This window comes from Notolepis coatsorum (genome assembly GCF_963971535.1).
Source record: "Notolepis coatsorum genome assembly, chromosome: 7".
Classification (NCBI taxonomy): domain Eukaryota; kingdom Metazoa; phylum Chordata; class Actinopteri; order Aulopiformes; family Paralepididae; genus Notolepis; species Notolepis coatsorum.
In genome coordinates, this window is record NC_140171.1 from 134482087 (window position 1) to 134496846 (window position 14760).

General features: G+C 42.8%; 1 protein-coding gene across 3 annotated transcripts in view; it reads right to left on the bottom strand.

Annotated features, from left to right (window-relative positions):
- The window catches only part of LOC311232335 (oxysterol-binding protein 1-like), a 47082-nt gene that overhangs the window by 24172 nt on the left and 8150 nt on the right, over positions 1-14760 (bottom strand). For all 3 annotated transcript variants that reach the window (XM_084319097.1, XM_084319096.1, XM_084319095.1), the window contains exons 7-12: positions 14583-14700; positions 14238-14292; positions 13628-13795; positions 12642-12887; positions 5553-5673; positions 484-587 (exon numbers count right to left, since the gene is read on the bottom strand). In XM_084319097.1, the coding sequence (XP_084175223.1) occupies positions 484-587; positions 5553-5673; positions 12642-12887; positions 13628-13795; positions 14238-14292; positions 14583-14700 (812 nt within the window). The remainder of the gene's footprint in view (positions 1-483; positions 588-5552; positions 5674-12641; positions 12888-13627; positions 13796-14237; positions 14293-14582; positions 14701-14760) is intronic.

Genomic DNA, 14760 nt, shown 5'->3' on the forward strand with positions numbered 1-14760 from the left:
CTTAAAAAAAAGATACCAGCAATGTAATTTCAGCTCATTCTTAGTGAAGACACAAAAATAAATTAAGTCAGTAATTATGGAGAAAGACAAAACATTCCACGTCCCTCCCCTGTGTTCAGAAGACCATCCAACTCACGCAGTGCTGCAGAAGACAGCCTTTTAACAGCGAATCACAATGTTCTGAACAGTGCAACAGCAGCACAACAGCTGCAGTTTTACACACTGTTATGAACGCTATTTTCAATTATCACTTAAAATACTAATTAAATTAGCAGTATTACAATTGTGTTGTAGTTTCTCTCACTGTCACACACACCCCCCTCCAGGTGATTAACGTGATACATGACAATAAAAAAATAAAGAAAAGAAAAAGGAGGGGTTTTTGGTGCGAGTAGTTATAGTTTTTTGTCTCACCATCTCAACAGGTGGTCACAAAATGTGACACGGTTGCAAAATGTTCACCTCTGAGCTTTTTCCTCTTACCTGGTCAATCCACAGTTTCCCCACAATGATGTTGTGCACTGTGGTGGTGACTTTCTTCCAGGAGTAGTGATTGTTGCTCTTCTCAAACATGCACTGAATGGAACCTGAGGATGGAGAGGGAGGGGACAGGGTGGGGATTCACTAAACGACCAATGAAATCCTGCCACAAAGCAACTGACCCATCTCAAACCCGCCCTCTTTTCTTGATCCTCCTATCACAACTGTTGCTTTCCTTGTTCCCGTCCCCCAGCAGCCAACCACGTGGGATTTGTTTGGAGGGAGCTTGGAGGGTAAACAGCCCCTACTGACCGTGAATGTTATTTTTGTTGATAAAGCAAGTTTTGTTTGTAAATGCTTCCTTTGCACCTTAACCCTTTCACGACCACACTACAGACGGTTACCACTAGTGTGGTAGTGAAAGGGTTAACCTTCTGTAGTGCGGTAGTTAAATGGTTAACCCTTTGGCAGTGCGGTAGTGAAAGGGTTAATGCTGTTCAGCAGAACTCCTGTGGATTGGACCCTTGTTCATTCTCATCGGTTTCATCATGTTTCTGTGGTAACTCTGATATATTGATGTAGAAATCTTACTAGTAGTGCCTGTAATCATAGGTAACTCTTGGGTAATTATATCACACTTTTCTTCTTGAAAATGATATAAATCACCCTTTTTGTAATTTCAACAAGTGCTAAATTATATGAACATTCATATTACTGTTATTTTAGCAGATATTGCAATTGTCATACAACTTGCATAAGGTCAATCATAAGGTCTACTCTTGAGTTCAGAATCTACGTTTCCTTTTTGTGTCATTTTAAACTTTATCAGTAGTAAAACCTAGGGGTCCGCAAAGACGACTTCAAACTTGAAATGGTAACAACAGATGAGGTACTCAAAACGGAGCGCCCTCCAAGGCCACTGGCCATGACAATATCCCCTCCAAATTCCTCAGAGACTCAGCAGCCGCAATCACCCCAGTCATCACACACATAATAAACCTCTCCATAAAACAGGGACACAAAGACTTAAATTGACCCCCCTGCACAAAAAAGGCAGCAAATTAGACCCAGGCAACTACCGCCCTGTTTCTATTCTTACCTCCATCTCGAAAGTCATGAAAAAAATAGTCTACGAACAGGTCGAAAAGTACCTTGCGGAAAAAAAATCTAATCTACGAATTCCAATCTGGCTTCAGAACATCCCACTCCACTGACACATGCCTTCTCTATTTGAATGACCAAATCAAATAAGAGGTGGACGTGGGCAAATACTGCGGCATGGTCATGCTGGACCTTCAAAAGGCCTTCGACACTGTCAATCACCCCATTCTGATTGACAAGAATTTTGATAGTTTATCAGTGAGCTGGATGCAATCCTACCTAGGGATGGGAATCGAGAACCGGAACCGGTTCCTAATTGTCCAATTCCTGGAATCGCATGCCTCTGTGACTATCGATTCCTCTTATCGATGCCATGTTTTTTTGCGCATTTTAAAACAATAACGTTAGCGCTACGAATGCAGCCATAGCAGACTATTTGATTCCTTGACTAGGAAAACCTAAATGACGAAATATTCTCCCATTTTAGATGATCACAATAGACTGAGGCTGCAGCTAGTGGTTCTCGCGCACCTCAGGAAAATCCTTTCATGCTAGCACAGCGGGGTAAACTGACTCAGGAAAAGGTGAACGAGTGTCACCGAGCAGTCACTAAATTTGTAAGGGCTCGAAATTGCGACCATTTTGGTGGGGGCTCAACAATAAATGACAATCAGAAATGTCAAGTTGCATGTTGTTATTCTGAATTAATGAAAACTTTATTTAACAGATTGCAGAATGGGTACAATACAGTACGGCTCAATACACACAATTGTTAAGGGGATGCAGACCTGAGAAAGACGTTTGTCTTGTTTCCATCAGGGTCCCCCATTTCAATTCATATAGACATTTATGACATACACAACATACATGACATTTATGGCATAGGGACATATAGGTATTTAGTACTGATACATTTGTGACATAAACGGTATTCAAATATACAGTACTGTTACCCCTAGATCCTGACAGAGTATATACATATGATGGGGAGGGGAAGGGGACTGTACATTAGGAGGGGGTGGGTGGGTGGGAGAGAAATATACATACGGCAGGGAGGGAATATATACATGCGGTGGGAGGAGACTGTCTATTAGGAGGTGGTGGGGGTTTTGGGCATTTACAGTGGCCAGTTTCGAATTGCAGCCTCCCGTAGGTGCTCTTTAAGAGCGGTTTTGAATGTGGGCAGGGATTCACATTCCTTTACAGCTTTGGGTAGGGCGTTCCACATTGTTGTGGCATAATTGCGAAACGTGTTTAGTCCCTTGTTTGAGCCGAATCTGGGTTTAACATGATTTGTTGAGCTTCCTCTGGTGTAGTGGTTGTGGTATTCACTGACCTTTGGGAAGTATTTTGACATGTACATGGGCACCCCGGTCGTATAGTGTATCTTGTAGACCAGGCCCATTCAAAGTTGCTGTACTCTGTCGTCTACTCTAAGCCATCCTAGGTTGTCAAAGTGGGCAGGGGTGAGGTGGGTTCTGGGGTTCAGGTCAAGTAGTAGTCTGACCAGTTTGTTTTGTGATGTTTGTAATTTTGTTTTAAGCGCCTTTGAGGTGCTTTGGTACCATGAGGTGCACGCATAGTCATAGTACCCTTGAATGAGTGCTCCTGCCAGAGTCTTCAGGGTATTCTTGTTTACCAGAGAGGAGATCCGGTACAAGAATCTAGTTCGTTGGTTGACTTTTTTTATTACATTGGATGCCATTTTGTCACAGGAAAGATTTGCCTCTAGGATGGAACCCAGGTAGATAATTTCATCTTTCCTTGTGACAATATTGTCACCCACTGTAACTGAGAAGCCGTCGGTCTTGCTGAGTTTGTTATTTGAACCAAAGAGAATGGACTCTGTTTTGCCCATGTGTAATGATAGTTTGTTATCAGCGAGCCATATGCAGATTTTGCCTAGTTCCGAGCTGAGGTTTTTTTCAACCTGCAACTTGTTCTTGTCAGAGACCAGCAGGGCTGAGTCGTCCGCAAACAGGAACAAGTTGCAGTCACAGGCTGACGACATGTCATTTGCATAAATTAGGAAGAGTAGCGGTCCTAGTATGCTTCCTTGTGGAACACCACAGCTCACTGTGAGGGGGGGGGATAGAGTACCGTTTACCTCTACCATCTGTTCTCTCCCCTCCAGGTAGGATTGCATCCAGCTCACTGATAAGCTATCAAAACCAATTGCTTTTAGCTTGTCCATCAGAATGGAGTGATTGACAGTTCTAACCAGCTTAGTTCTGTTGCATTTCCAATTTATTTATTTAAATTATACATTTATCAGAAATCGATAAAGAATCGGATCGATAAGCAGAATCTATAATGGATCGTATCGATAAAATCTTATCAATTCCCATCCCTAATCCTACCTGGAGGGGAGAGAACAGATGGTAGAGGTAAACGGTACTCTACCCCCCTCCCAGTGAGCTGTGGTGTTCAACAAGGAAGCATACAGGACCACTACTGTTCCTAATTTATGCAAATGACATGTCGTCAGCTTGTGACTGCAACTTGTTCCTGTTCGCGGATGACTCAGCCCTGCTGGTCTCTGACAAGAACAAGTTACAGGTTGAGAAAACCCTCAGCTCAGAACTCGGCAGAATCTGCACCTGGCTCGCTGATAAACTATCATTACACCTGGGTAAAACAGAGTCCATTCTCTTCGGTTCAAATAACAAACTCAGCAAGACCGACGGCTTCTCGGTTACAGTGGGTGACAATATTGTCACAAGGAAAGATGAAATTACATACCTGGGTTCCATCATAGAGGAAAATCTTTCCTGTGACAAAATGGCATCCAATGTAATCAAAAAAGTCAACCAACGAGCAAGATTCTTGTACCGGATCTCCGCTCTGGTAAACAAGAATACCCTGAAGACTCATTCAAGGGTACTACGACTATGCTTGCACCTCATGGTACCAAAGCACCTCAAAGGCACTAAAAACAAGATTACAAACATCACAAAACAAACTGGTCAGACTACTGCTTGACCTTACTCCTAAAACCCACCTCACCCCTGGGCCTGGTCTACAAGATACACTACACCACTAAGGTACCCATGTACATGTCGAAATACTTCCCAAAGGTCAGTGAATACCACGACCACAACACCAGAGGGAGTTCCACAAATCATGTTCAACCCAGATTCGGCACAAACAAGGGTCTAAACACGTTTTGCAATTATGCCACATCAATGTGGAACACCCTACCCACAGCCGTAAAAAAAATTTGAATCCCTACCCACCTTCAAAACCGCTCTCAAAGAGCACCTACGGGAGGCTGCAATTCGAAACTGGTCCCCGTAAATGTCCAAATCCCACCTCCTACCCACCCACTCCCTCCTAATGTACAGTTTCCTCCCCCCCATATGTATATATTTTCTGTTAGGATTTTCTGTTAGGATAACAGTACTGTATATTTGCATATCTTGTATGTCACAAATGTAACAGTACTGTATACCTGTATGTCATGTATGTCAGAAATGTCAAGATATATATCTGTATGTTGCGTATGTCATTAATGTCATTATGAAGTGAAAATGGGGGACCCTGATGTAAACAAGACGAAAGTCTTTCTCTGGTCTGCCACCCCTTAACAATTGTGTGTATTGAGATGTACTGTATTGTACCCATTCTGCAATTTGTTAATAAATATTTTCAATCAATCAATATTGTTCATTAACCAAAGCTCTAAACGATGTGAATCCTTCCACCCTCACTCAGCAAGTATTAATTCAAAGCAACCAACAACCTTCTGCCTATATATATATATATATATATATATATTATATCAGATTTAACTTTAATTTGGTAAGACTTTGTAACTAAGAATATCAGCTAATCAGTTGACTAAGAGGCCGGCTTCTGCTGCACTAAAACAATAGTGAAATGCCTGGTGTGTGTGTGTGTGTGTGTGTATGTACGCGTGTTGTACAGATCTATGAATTCAATTTATATTTACCACAGACATTCATGCTTACCTAAGGGCATGATGGAGAGGTATTTCCCTCTGAACTTGCTGGCCAGGGCAATCTCTTGACTAAGGGTCCAGCCCTTCTCAGAGATGGCATGGTGGGCGGCCGCAGGTGGGTGGTGACTCACCTGTGGGGGGTAGAGGGACGGGAGACACAGGGGGATGAGGAGACATTGATGCATAATGTGCTCTCTCTAATGAAACAATTGATTACTAAGGATGAGCTGGATGATATTTACTTTCTTTTGCTCTTTAAAAAAATATGACAAGACAGTGTTAGGGATGAGTGGAATAGAAGAGTTTCCTCAATTTCCTTCTCCAGTTCTGTTCTTTCATTCACATTTTATATGGGCTGGCTTTCATTGTACTGAGAAATATTATGGGTAAAGCTGTTGATAAAAGTGTGGGAATGTGCGCGCTTGTGTACACTGGGAGCCGGAACCAATCACCTATTAACACATTGACCGCCAGCAGCACACTGATGCACACTGACGAAGGCCGGATGGCTGAAAAGGTTTTGTGCGTTATACAACTTGTGCATATAAAAATAAAAACAACGATTTTCCTCGAGTGCGGTCCCTACTCCATTTTTTGTAACTTCATTAATGTTGGACTACGCACCTGTCTGAGCGCAGTGGTTACCCTTTTTCTACTTACACCAGGGAGTTAGCCATTGCCGCACTACAGGAATATGCCCATGGACTCTTTGTTTGTTTATAAAACCAGTGTTATTTTTGTCACCGGACCAACAAACTAAAAAACTTAAAACTAATTATGGGATTGACCTCTCAGGAGAGCTCAGACACAGCTCTGGTTGTGATCTTTGTGTACCGATTTGGTAAGCCAACCCGATACCGTTATTTCTCTGTCTTCTTTAAAAACCAGACCATTTCTTCCGTTTCCTCATCTTTTCCTCAATACTACACGTCAGGTTAGGGCCAGAGCTTGGATCGCCAAAATAAATAACCCCTAAACTGATCTAGTTCGTAACACAAAGAAAGTAAAATATGGCCACGACACACAGTGATCCCTAAACCCTTCCCATCTTCCTAAATTGTTGTCTGTTAATCCATTTGTCTACAGTATTTACACCAAATACAGCAAGGTGTCGTTTTGAACAGCTGCCACTAGATGGTGTGATAAAACCGGAGTTTAAATTACAGTTTGCTTCTATGATTTGTTAAGTGTGGCCAGTGGAGCAGTGGTGGTCCCACGCGGTACCACGCCGTCCCAGCAGTTTTCTGAGCAGAAGTACACGCACGGATGTGCACGCGCGCGCACACAAAAATGCGTTCACAATAAGTGCCGACTCGTGCGCCAAGTACCGGCACTTATCCATCACCTAGACTTTGCATAATAATAGGATACCAATAAACATAAAGAACGAGAAGTGCAAAACCAAAATACAAGCCCTGTGGGGGTTTGCTTGATCTGTGGAGCTCCTACTATGTGACAAATGGTCCCGACTGGAAGGATGAGGCATCAAGTTGTGCTTCAGAAGGAAACTGTCCTTCTATAAACTGTAAGTTACATTGTTAATTTAGTTTGCATTTACTTTTCTAGTTTAAGTTAATTCAATTAAAGAAATTGTAACTACAATATTGTATCTACAATTACATTTAAAACATTGTTTGTTTTTCAACCATATCTGTTGACAATATAATTTCTTTATATATTGAAGGCTACATCCTGCTACCTTTTTCAGCTTCTCTATTTCAAGGCAATATTTACAAAAACTAAACTAAAACTAGTAGTTTCCTATACAAACATGTGTCCTACTATTTATGCATAATAATCATCTGTTCTGTGCGCACGCGGGGGAACATGTATGCGCGGGAGCGCACGTGCACGTGGCGTCCAGGCAGTTCTGATATTACGACTGCACCCCTGAGTGTGGCTGTAACGTACATTGTCCTAATGTCCTGCATCGACTTTATAGTCTGGTGTCCTTTAACTCATCTTTTTTCTGTGTACCAACCTATCATTCCAATGCTCTGCATAAACCTTATATAGATATTTAATATACAGCATATCTTTATACTGATTGTGTGTGCACTGCATTCCTCTGAATAATAAACATTTATATTGTGAAGCAGCCTAGATGTAACACTGATCGGCAGAGGAAGTCCTTCATTCCGACAGCCATTAGACTCTATAATGCAGTGGTGCCCAACCAGTCGACCGGTAGATTGCGCGTTGCTTTCAAGTAGACCGCGAGATTCTTTTGGAAAATCATTGTTACGGGGTCTAGTTAGATCGAGGCGATCGGCAATCGCTTGCTTTTGTTGTTTTCATGAATACCCCAGATGTAGAGGAATGTGAAGCACTTTGATTACAGACGCTGAACTTGATACTTGTGTCAGTCGTTATTCATGCCGTAGAAACATCCACACAAACATGGTGTCAGAAGTAGTTGAACTTACGTCCATGTATGTACATATTAGCTGACTATGTCACAGTCTGACTCCGGTTCTGAAGACAACATTACGGAGACCGAGACAAGTAACGTTGGGCTATTGTCAGATAGCATGGCGGCTAATATTCCACCCCCCTCCCTGATGAGCTTCACAGGCGACTGGAGCGTCAGCTGGGACATATTCCGTGCCGAATACGAGGACTATGCACTCGCTACGGGTATAACCGAGAAGGACATGAACATTCAGGCTGCAACTCTGAGGAGCATGATGGGAATTTACCGTCACAACCTGAATCTCACCGAACAGGATCAAGGGGACGCTAAAGTCATACTGGATATGTTGGAAAAGTACTTCAAACCGGCAAAGAACATCATATATGAAAGGTACGTGTTCGGGAGCAGCAAACAAGAGGAAGGCGAATCCATAGACAGTTTTGTGACCAGACTGAGAGAAAAGGCAGCAACGTGTCAGTACGGGCATCTAAGAGATGAAATGATCCTCGTGACAAAATTGTACTAGGTGTTGCTAACGAGAGCATAAAACGCAGACTCTTGAGAGAGAGAAAGGGCTCACGTTAATCACCGCTATTGAAATGTGCCGAGCAGCGGAACAGGCTGATATGGGAGTGAGAGCGATGGAGATAGCGAGCCCATGCACCGACGCTGTTCACGCCATTGCTAGTCAACAAGTCAGGCATAACCAAGGGAGACGGAGCTATTCACCCAGAACTGGAGACACAGATTATACATCGCTGCTGGCGGGACAAAACCTCATAACTCCATTTTTTTTTTTTTATATAAATCAACTCCGTAGATCATCCTCCATATGTGTGTGTGGGTTTTACACAGTTTAAACAATGGGAAAGCATTAAACCGATCATCTGTCTAAACCTCCTAACTCTATTCACCCTCACATCTGTGTTCGTTTTTTCATCTGCTGAAAAGTTGGGTTTTGAGTTTGTCCCGACAGCAGCGACATGCAAATACTGTGGCAACTCTCATCCAAGGGGCAGAGAACATTACCCAGCATTTGCAAGCTGAACTAAATGGCATCTTCTCTGTAGCCTACGTGCAAATCATGTGGATCACAGAATCACTTTGCAAAAGTGTGTCAAAAAAGCAAAAGAAAACCCACTGATGGAAAAGTGCACTGCATTGTAAATACATCTGACAATTCAGAGCAAGACAGTGAGGATGACATATATGACTGACATTTAATTCTAAAAAAGATAAAGAAGAACTATCAGTGACTGTTGACAGACCTTTTTGTGGAATTGTTTTTTGATTGTATTCCACTTTTGCTTTGGCAATGTAAACATGTGTTAGTTTAATTTAATTGACTGTGTGTGTTGTCAGTTGCAATGTGACAGCTCTGTTTACACATCATTCCTATTCCTTTTTAATTCTACATATCATTTTTGTTTTGATTGTATTGTTCCACTTTGGCAATGTAAACATATGTTTTCTCATGCCCATTGAATTGAGTGTGTGTGTTGTCATGTCAGTGTGTATGCAGAGTGTGAAATAAATGAGTCATGCTGCCTGCATGCCCAACATGAGAAGTTACAGTCTTGTCATTCTTGTAATTCCTACACTACACCGTTACAATGATATATAAAATATCATATTATATTATATACCCATTCAATATGCACATGACAGAAAATATTATATGCCATATAATATTTTCTGTCATGTGCATATTGAATGGGTATTACTAATACTATTACTACTAGGGATGTCCGATATTATCGGCCTACCGAAATTATCGGCCGATATTGGCATACAAATGTGATATCGGAAAATATCGGTATCGGTTTTAAAAAAAAAATAAAAAAAAGGTTTATTCTTATTATTTTTTTTACATTTATTTAACCTTTATTTACCCAGGCAAGTAAGAACAAATACTTTTTTTTTTAATTTATTGTCAAAGTATGCATAATGTTGTGTTAATTACACAACAAGAGATATGTAATGTTAATTACCTGAAATTATTCAGTTTGGGGGGGGGGGGGGACCCTGCATACCATATCGGTATCGGAAATTAAGAGTTGGACAATATCGGTATAGGTAAAAAAGACAATATCGAGCATCCCTAATTACTACTAATACTAGCCGAGAGTAGGTCAAATTTGGGCTGGTAGCTCTCGGATAGGTGGCAAATTAAAAAGTAGATCTTGGTTCAAAAAAGGTTGGGCACCCCTGCTATAATGCATCACTGTGCCTCACTGCATCACTGAGCACAGGGTGACAGTCAGTGATGTGTTGCTCATGGGACGAGGTTGCACACCGTGCAACCAAAGTTTTGTGAGCAGAAGCGCGTGCACGCACACGCACGGATGTGCACGCGCGTGCACACAGGAATGCGCTGCACTCGACTGCACGCGCCAACTCGCAGTACCCACCTGGCTACTTTGCATATCAATAGCGCCGGTCGTCAGGTGTTACAGCCATTCATAGAGGCAATTAGGCACCGTCTTTGTCTGTCCTTATGCGAGGGAACATTTATGCGCATGCGCGGGAGCGCGCGCACGCCCCTGGGAGCGCACGTGGCATCATTAGCGTGCGTGCAACCAGAGTTGATATGAGTATCGCAACACTGGTGATAGTACAGCCTGGCGAAATCTTCCTGGACACTTTTACAATTCTCACAATCTTCCTGGACACTTTACACTTTTACACTCATTACTGTACATTTTACTGTATATTCTTGGCTGGATAGTTGTATACCAGTATGTACGATTTTAGAATGTATATACATACCAGAATGTATATCCCGGACCGTATTTTATTCTTTATTCTTATTTTTATCCACTTTTTCTCCCCATTTTCTATTTTTCTCCCATCCCAATTTCATATTATCCAATTCTTCCCTCCCCTGTCTTGAACGTTGCTAGACTATGCCTCCCACTGGTCGGCTGTAGTGAGGATAGAAGCCTTGCATCACGTGTGTCCCAGGGCTCTACAGTGCGACCATATTACTCGCATTTGCCTCTAATATTATGTGAACCGGAAAAATCAATTACTCGCACAGTGTGCGAGTGAAGATTACAACCTCAGTCGTACTTTTTTCTCTCCGCTGCTAATCGTTCAAAAACTACAACTCCCACATTGCACTCAAGCCAACGGTCCAATCACAGTAGAGTGACGTGACTGGTTTCAAGGGAAATAAAGGAAATGACCAATCGGAAGCTCACATTTGCTTTTTTACTTCCGGACAGTGCGCCATTGCCCTAAGCGAGACTTTTCAGAGACAGTAACATTAAGTTAACTTATTCTAGTCTTACCAATAGCAATAGATTTTAGAACACCTAGATTTATCGATAGCAATAGTAATATAACGTTAATGCAACAAACGAATGCCTTGCTTTGTTAATCATAATGTTGATGCAGTAGCGTATGTCGTTGTGTTGGCTGTAACGGACATGAGAATAGCAACACTGTGTACACATTAAAATTGCGATTATAATCGATTAACATTTTCAAATCGATGCAGTTGAATTTTCCCCTTAGGATCGATGCACTGCGATGCATTGTTACACCCCTACACCAAAGTCACTGGCCCACTGTGCGTGTGTGTATGTGTGTGTGCTAACTTGGCTAGCGTTATCAACAGCAGAAGTGGGTGAAAGCGGTGTGACGTAATTGGCAGAATCGACTGTCAATCAATGGTCTACCTGACACGCAAACTCATAAACAATGTTTCTGTACTGGAGGTGTACAGTATTTCAATAGGCAACCCTGAAAGGATTATTTTTCTAGAAGAGCAACACTAGCCAAAACATAGGCATTGTATGCATAAAAGGGGCAAAAGCTAAAGTTAAGTGACTGTTACTTTTGTAGCAGTAGTTCAATGTCACTGCCTTTTTTATTAGGCCTAGTTGTTGGCCTACAACTTTGCCACAGTAGGCATTAATCACTTAATAGTTCAAATGTCTGTGTCCCATTCCCGTTTGCACACGCAGATACACACACACGCACACAGTGGGCCAGTGACTTTGGTGGTATGTGCTATTGCACAGATGTGTCCCGTTTGCGCACGCACGCACAGTACAAATATACATTTATTTAAAAAAAATTAAAATAAACTCTCGTTACTTGAAATATTTTCACTGAGCTCCTAAATATTTTTGTGTGCTCCTAAATTTCTTTGTGTGCTCCTAAATTTTTTCATTTAGGAGGACATGTGCTCCTTGGGAAAAAGGTTAGCGTAGAGCCCTGTGTCCCCTCCGGTACACGAGGAGGCAGCCCGTCGCATCTTTTCACTGCAGCAGCTCGAACTCTCAGTGGCGAGGAGTAACGCGTGGGAGGCTCACGCTGCCCCCGCTACTTCCTGTTTCCGCCGCACCGGCGTCACCCAACCAACCTGTAGGAGTCGCTGTCCACAACGTCCAATCCCCACCCACCAATTGTGTTAGTATGAACGACCGGCCAAGCCGGTAGCAACGCTGATAGCTGGGCTCGAACCCAGCGTATCCTGCGTCAGTGGCGAGCGCCTTGCCCACTGCGCCAATCAGCCACCCTCTTTATTCTTATTTGTAATATTCTTATTTTAGTCCTATTGACTACCAAAATGTTTATTGTTGTTCAATGTGAGCGATCTGTAGTGCCGAATTTCCCTCTGGATTATTAAAGGATTTCTATTCTAAGCTAGATCTCCCCCCCCCCTCCCTCCCTCACCTGTTCACAAAGGGAGCGGTAGCCACACTCGCTCAGCCGGTCCAGCTCGAAGGTCTCCCCCAGCAGGGGGTTGAAGGGTTTGCCCGTGCGGTAGACGGTGGTGGAGTAGGAGGAGACGGTGAAGGCCGCCACGTAACAGAGCTGCTCCAGAGAGGTCTGGCACTTAGCCGCCCGGTCGAGCAGATCGTAGTACTCCAGGTCTTCAGACAGACGCTGCAGCATGGAGATGGGCTCGTTGAAGTTGACCTAGGGGGGGGGGGGGGGGGGGATGAGATAGAGAAATGTTCTATAATAATTGACCGATCCCACTTTTCTGGATCCTTCAATAAGACCCGTTTCCTCCCACCGGAAAGCAACAGCTGTGATTGGAGGATCAAGGAAAGTGGGTGGGGTTTGACATAAGTAAATTCAGCTCACTCTCGCAAGGATCATGATAAAGAACCGTTTGGCAGTTTATGCACACTACAGTACGGTAGTACACAGGGTTCCCACAGACATTGCAAAATTAAATTCAAAGACTTTCAAGTACTTTTCCAAGCACTTTTTCATTTGAACTCATTCAGCGCCAGCTATTAGTCTTGGCCTTGTAGCTAACATGCCAGGTTTCCATTACATATTTTCACTGTGCGTCACTATGTTTGGAGAGCTATATCTATATTCTATATTATAGCTATGGGGACAATACTATGGTCATTTCACAGTGACTTTCTTGCGTCCAAGATGCAAAAAAAGAGATACTTTTTTTTCATGCATACGTTCGCGCGTTATCCCGTGGTGAATACAAGTATAATTTCAGAGTGATCCGGGATAATTCCTGGGAAGCGAGTAATAGCGCGCAACGTGAATTCTACTATAAGCGTTGGCGTTTCTTGCCTGGACACGCTACTATTTCCAAATCAAATGTATATAATAGGTATTATGTTTCATCATGAAAGGACCTTGTGCGAACCCCTGAGTACAGTACAGGAAAAGGCGTGGTTTCTTACAGGCATGGGGATCTTGGAGAGCTCTTTGCCGATGCAGTTCTTCATGATGCTCCACAGGTTGAGAGAGTAGTTGGGCTTGTCAGGGATACGGCTCCGCCTCTGGCTCGCTGGCTCCGTCTCCAGGGACTGTGGAGACTCCGGGTTGGACGCCAAGGACTGTTCGTCAAGCTACAGGAGGAGGAGGAGAAGGAAAATGATTGGATAGGAATTGTGGCACGCAGACATGCATATTTCTCAGGATCAGATTCCTTTATTGTCACTTATTTCAGTACTTTACAGCAAGAACAGTGAAATTATATTTATGGTGGTCCTCGACCATAGCAGCTTCCATCTTAATAATAAAAGATAAAAATACAATAAATTTAGCATAGAATAAAATAAGATGACTGAAGATGATTACTATATACAGTTCTAAAAGTGTGCAGTGCAGATAAAACAAGATACAAATACAATACATTTAGCATAGAATAAAATAAGATGACGAAAATAAAGATTACTATATACAGTTCTAAAAGTGTGCATCTTATTACATGGTGGTAATATAGCATGAATCAGTGCTTGCTCACAAACAAAACAAACAAAAGGAATGTAAGTCTTCATATGCACCTACCGATTGATCATCCATTCCAAGCTCACTAAGCCCACTAACGTTGCTGCCAGACCTCCTGGTGGACAGATATAATTGGAAGATGTTACAAAGAGAAAACTAAAAACCATCAAAGAAAGTGGTCTATACATAAAATGGCTAGAGACACAGTTGTAGGTTGAGTTAAAGAAAGAAAGAGACCAATGAAGGGTGAGGGTGAGAGAGAGGGAGAGGGAGAGGGAGAGGGAGAGAGAGAGAGAGAGAGGAGAGAGAGAGAGAGAGAGAGGGAGAGGGGAGAGAGAGAGAGAGAGAGAGAGAGAGAGGGGGAGAGAGGGAGAGAGGGAAAGAGAGAGAGAGAGAGAGAGACACCTGTGATACTTGGGGTCAGCGGGGACAGTGATGAACCCTGCTGGGTCTTCCATGGCATCAAAGAACTCGTTCTCTTCATCTTCGTCACTGGCGTCACCTTTCCCCGAGCCGCCAGACCCTGATGGAAGAGGGGAAGAAGAGTGAATGAGACAAAGCAACGACAGACAGAAAGAAGGAG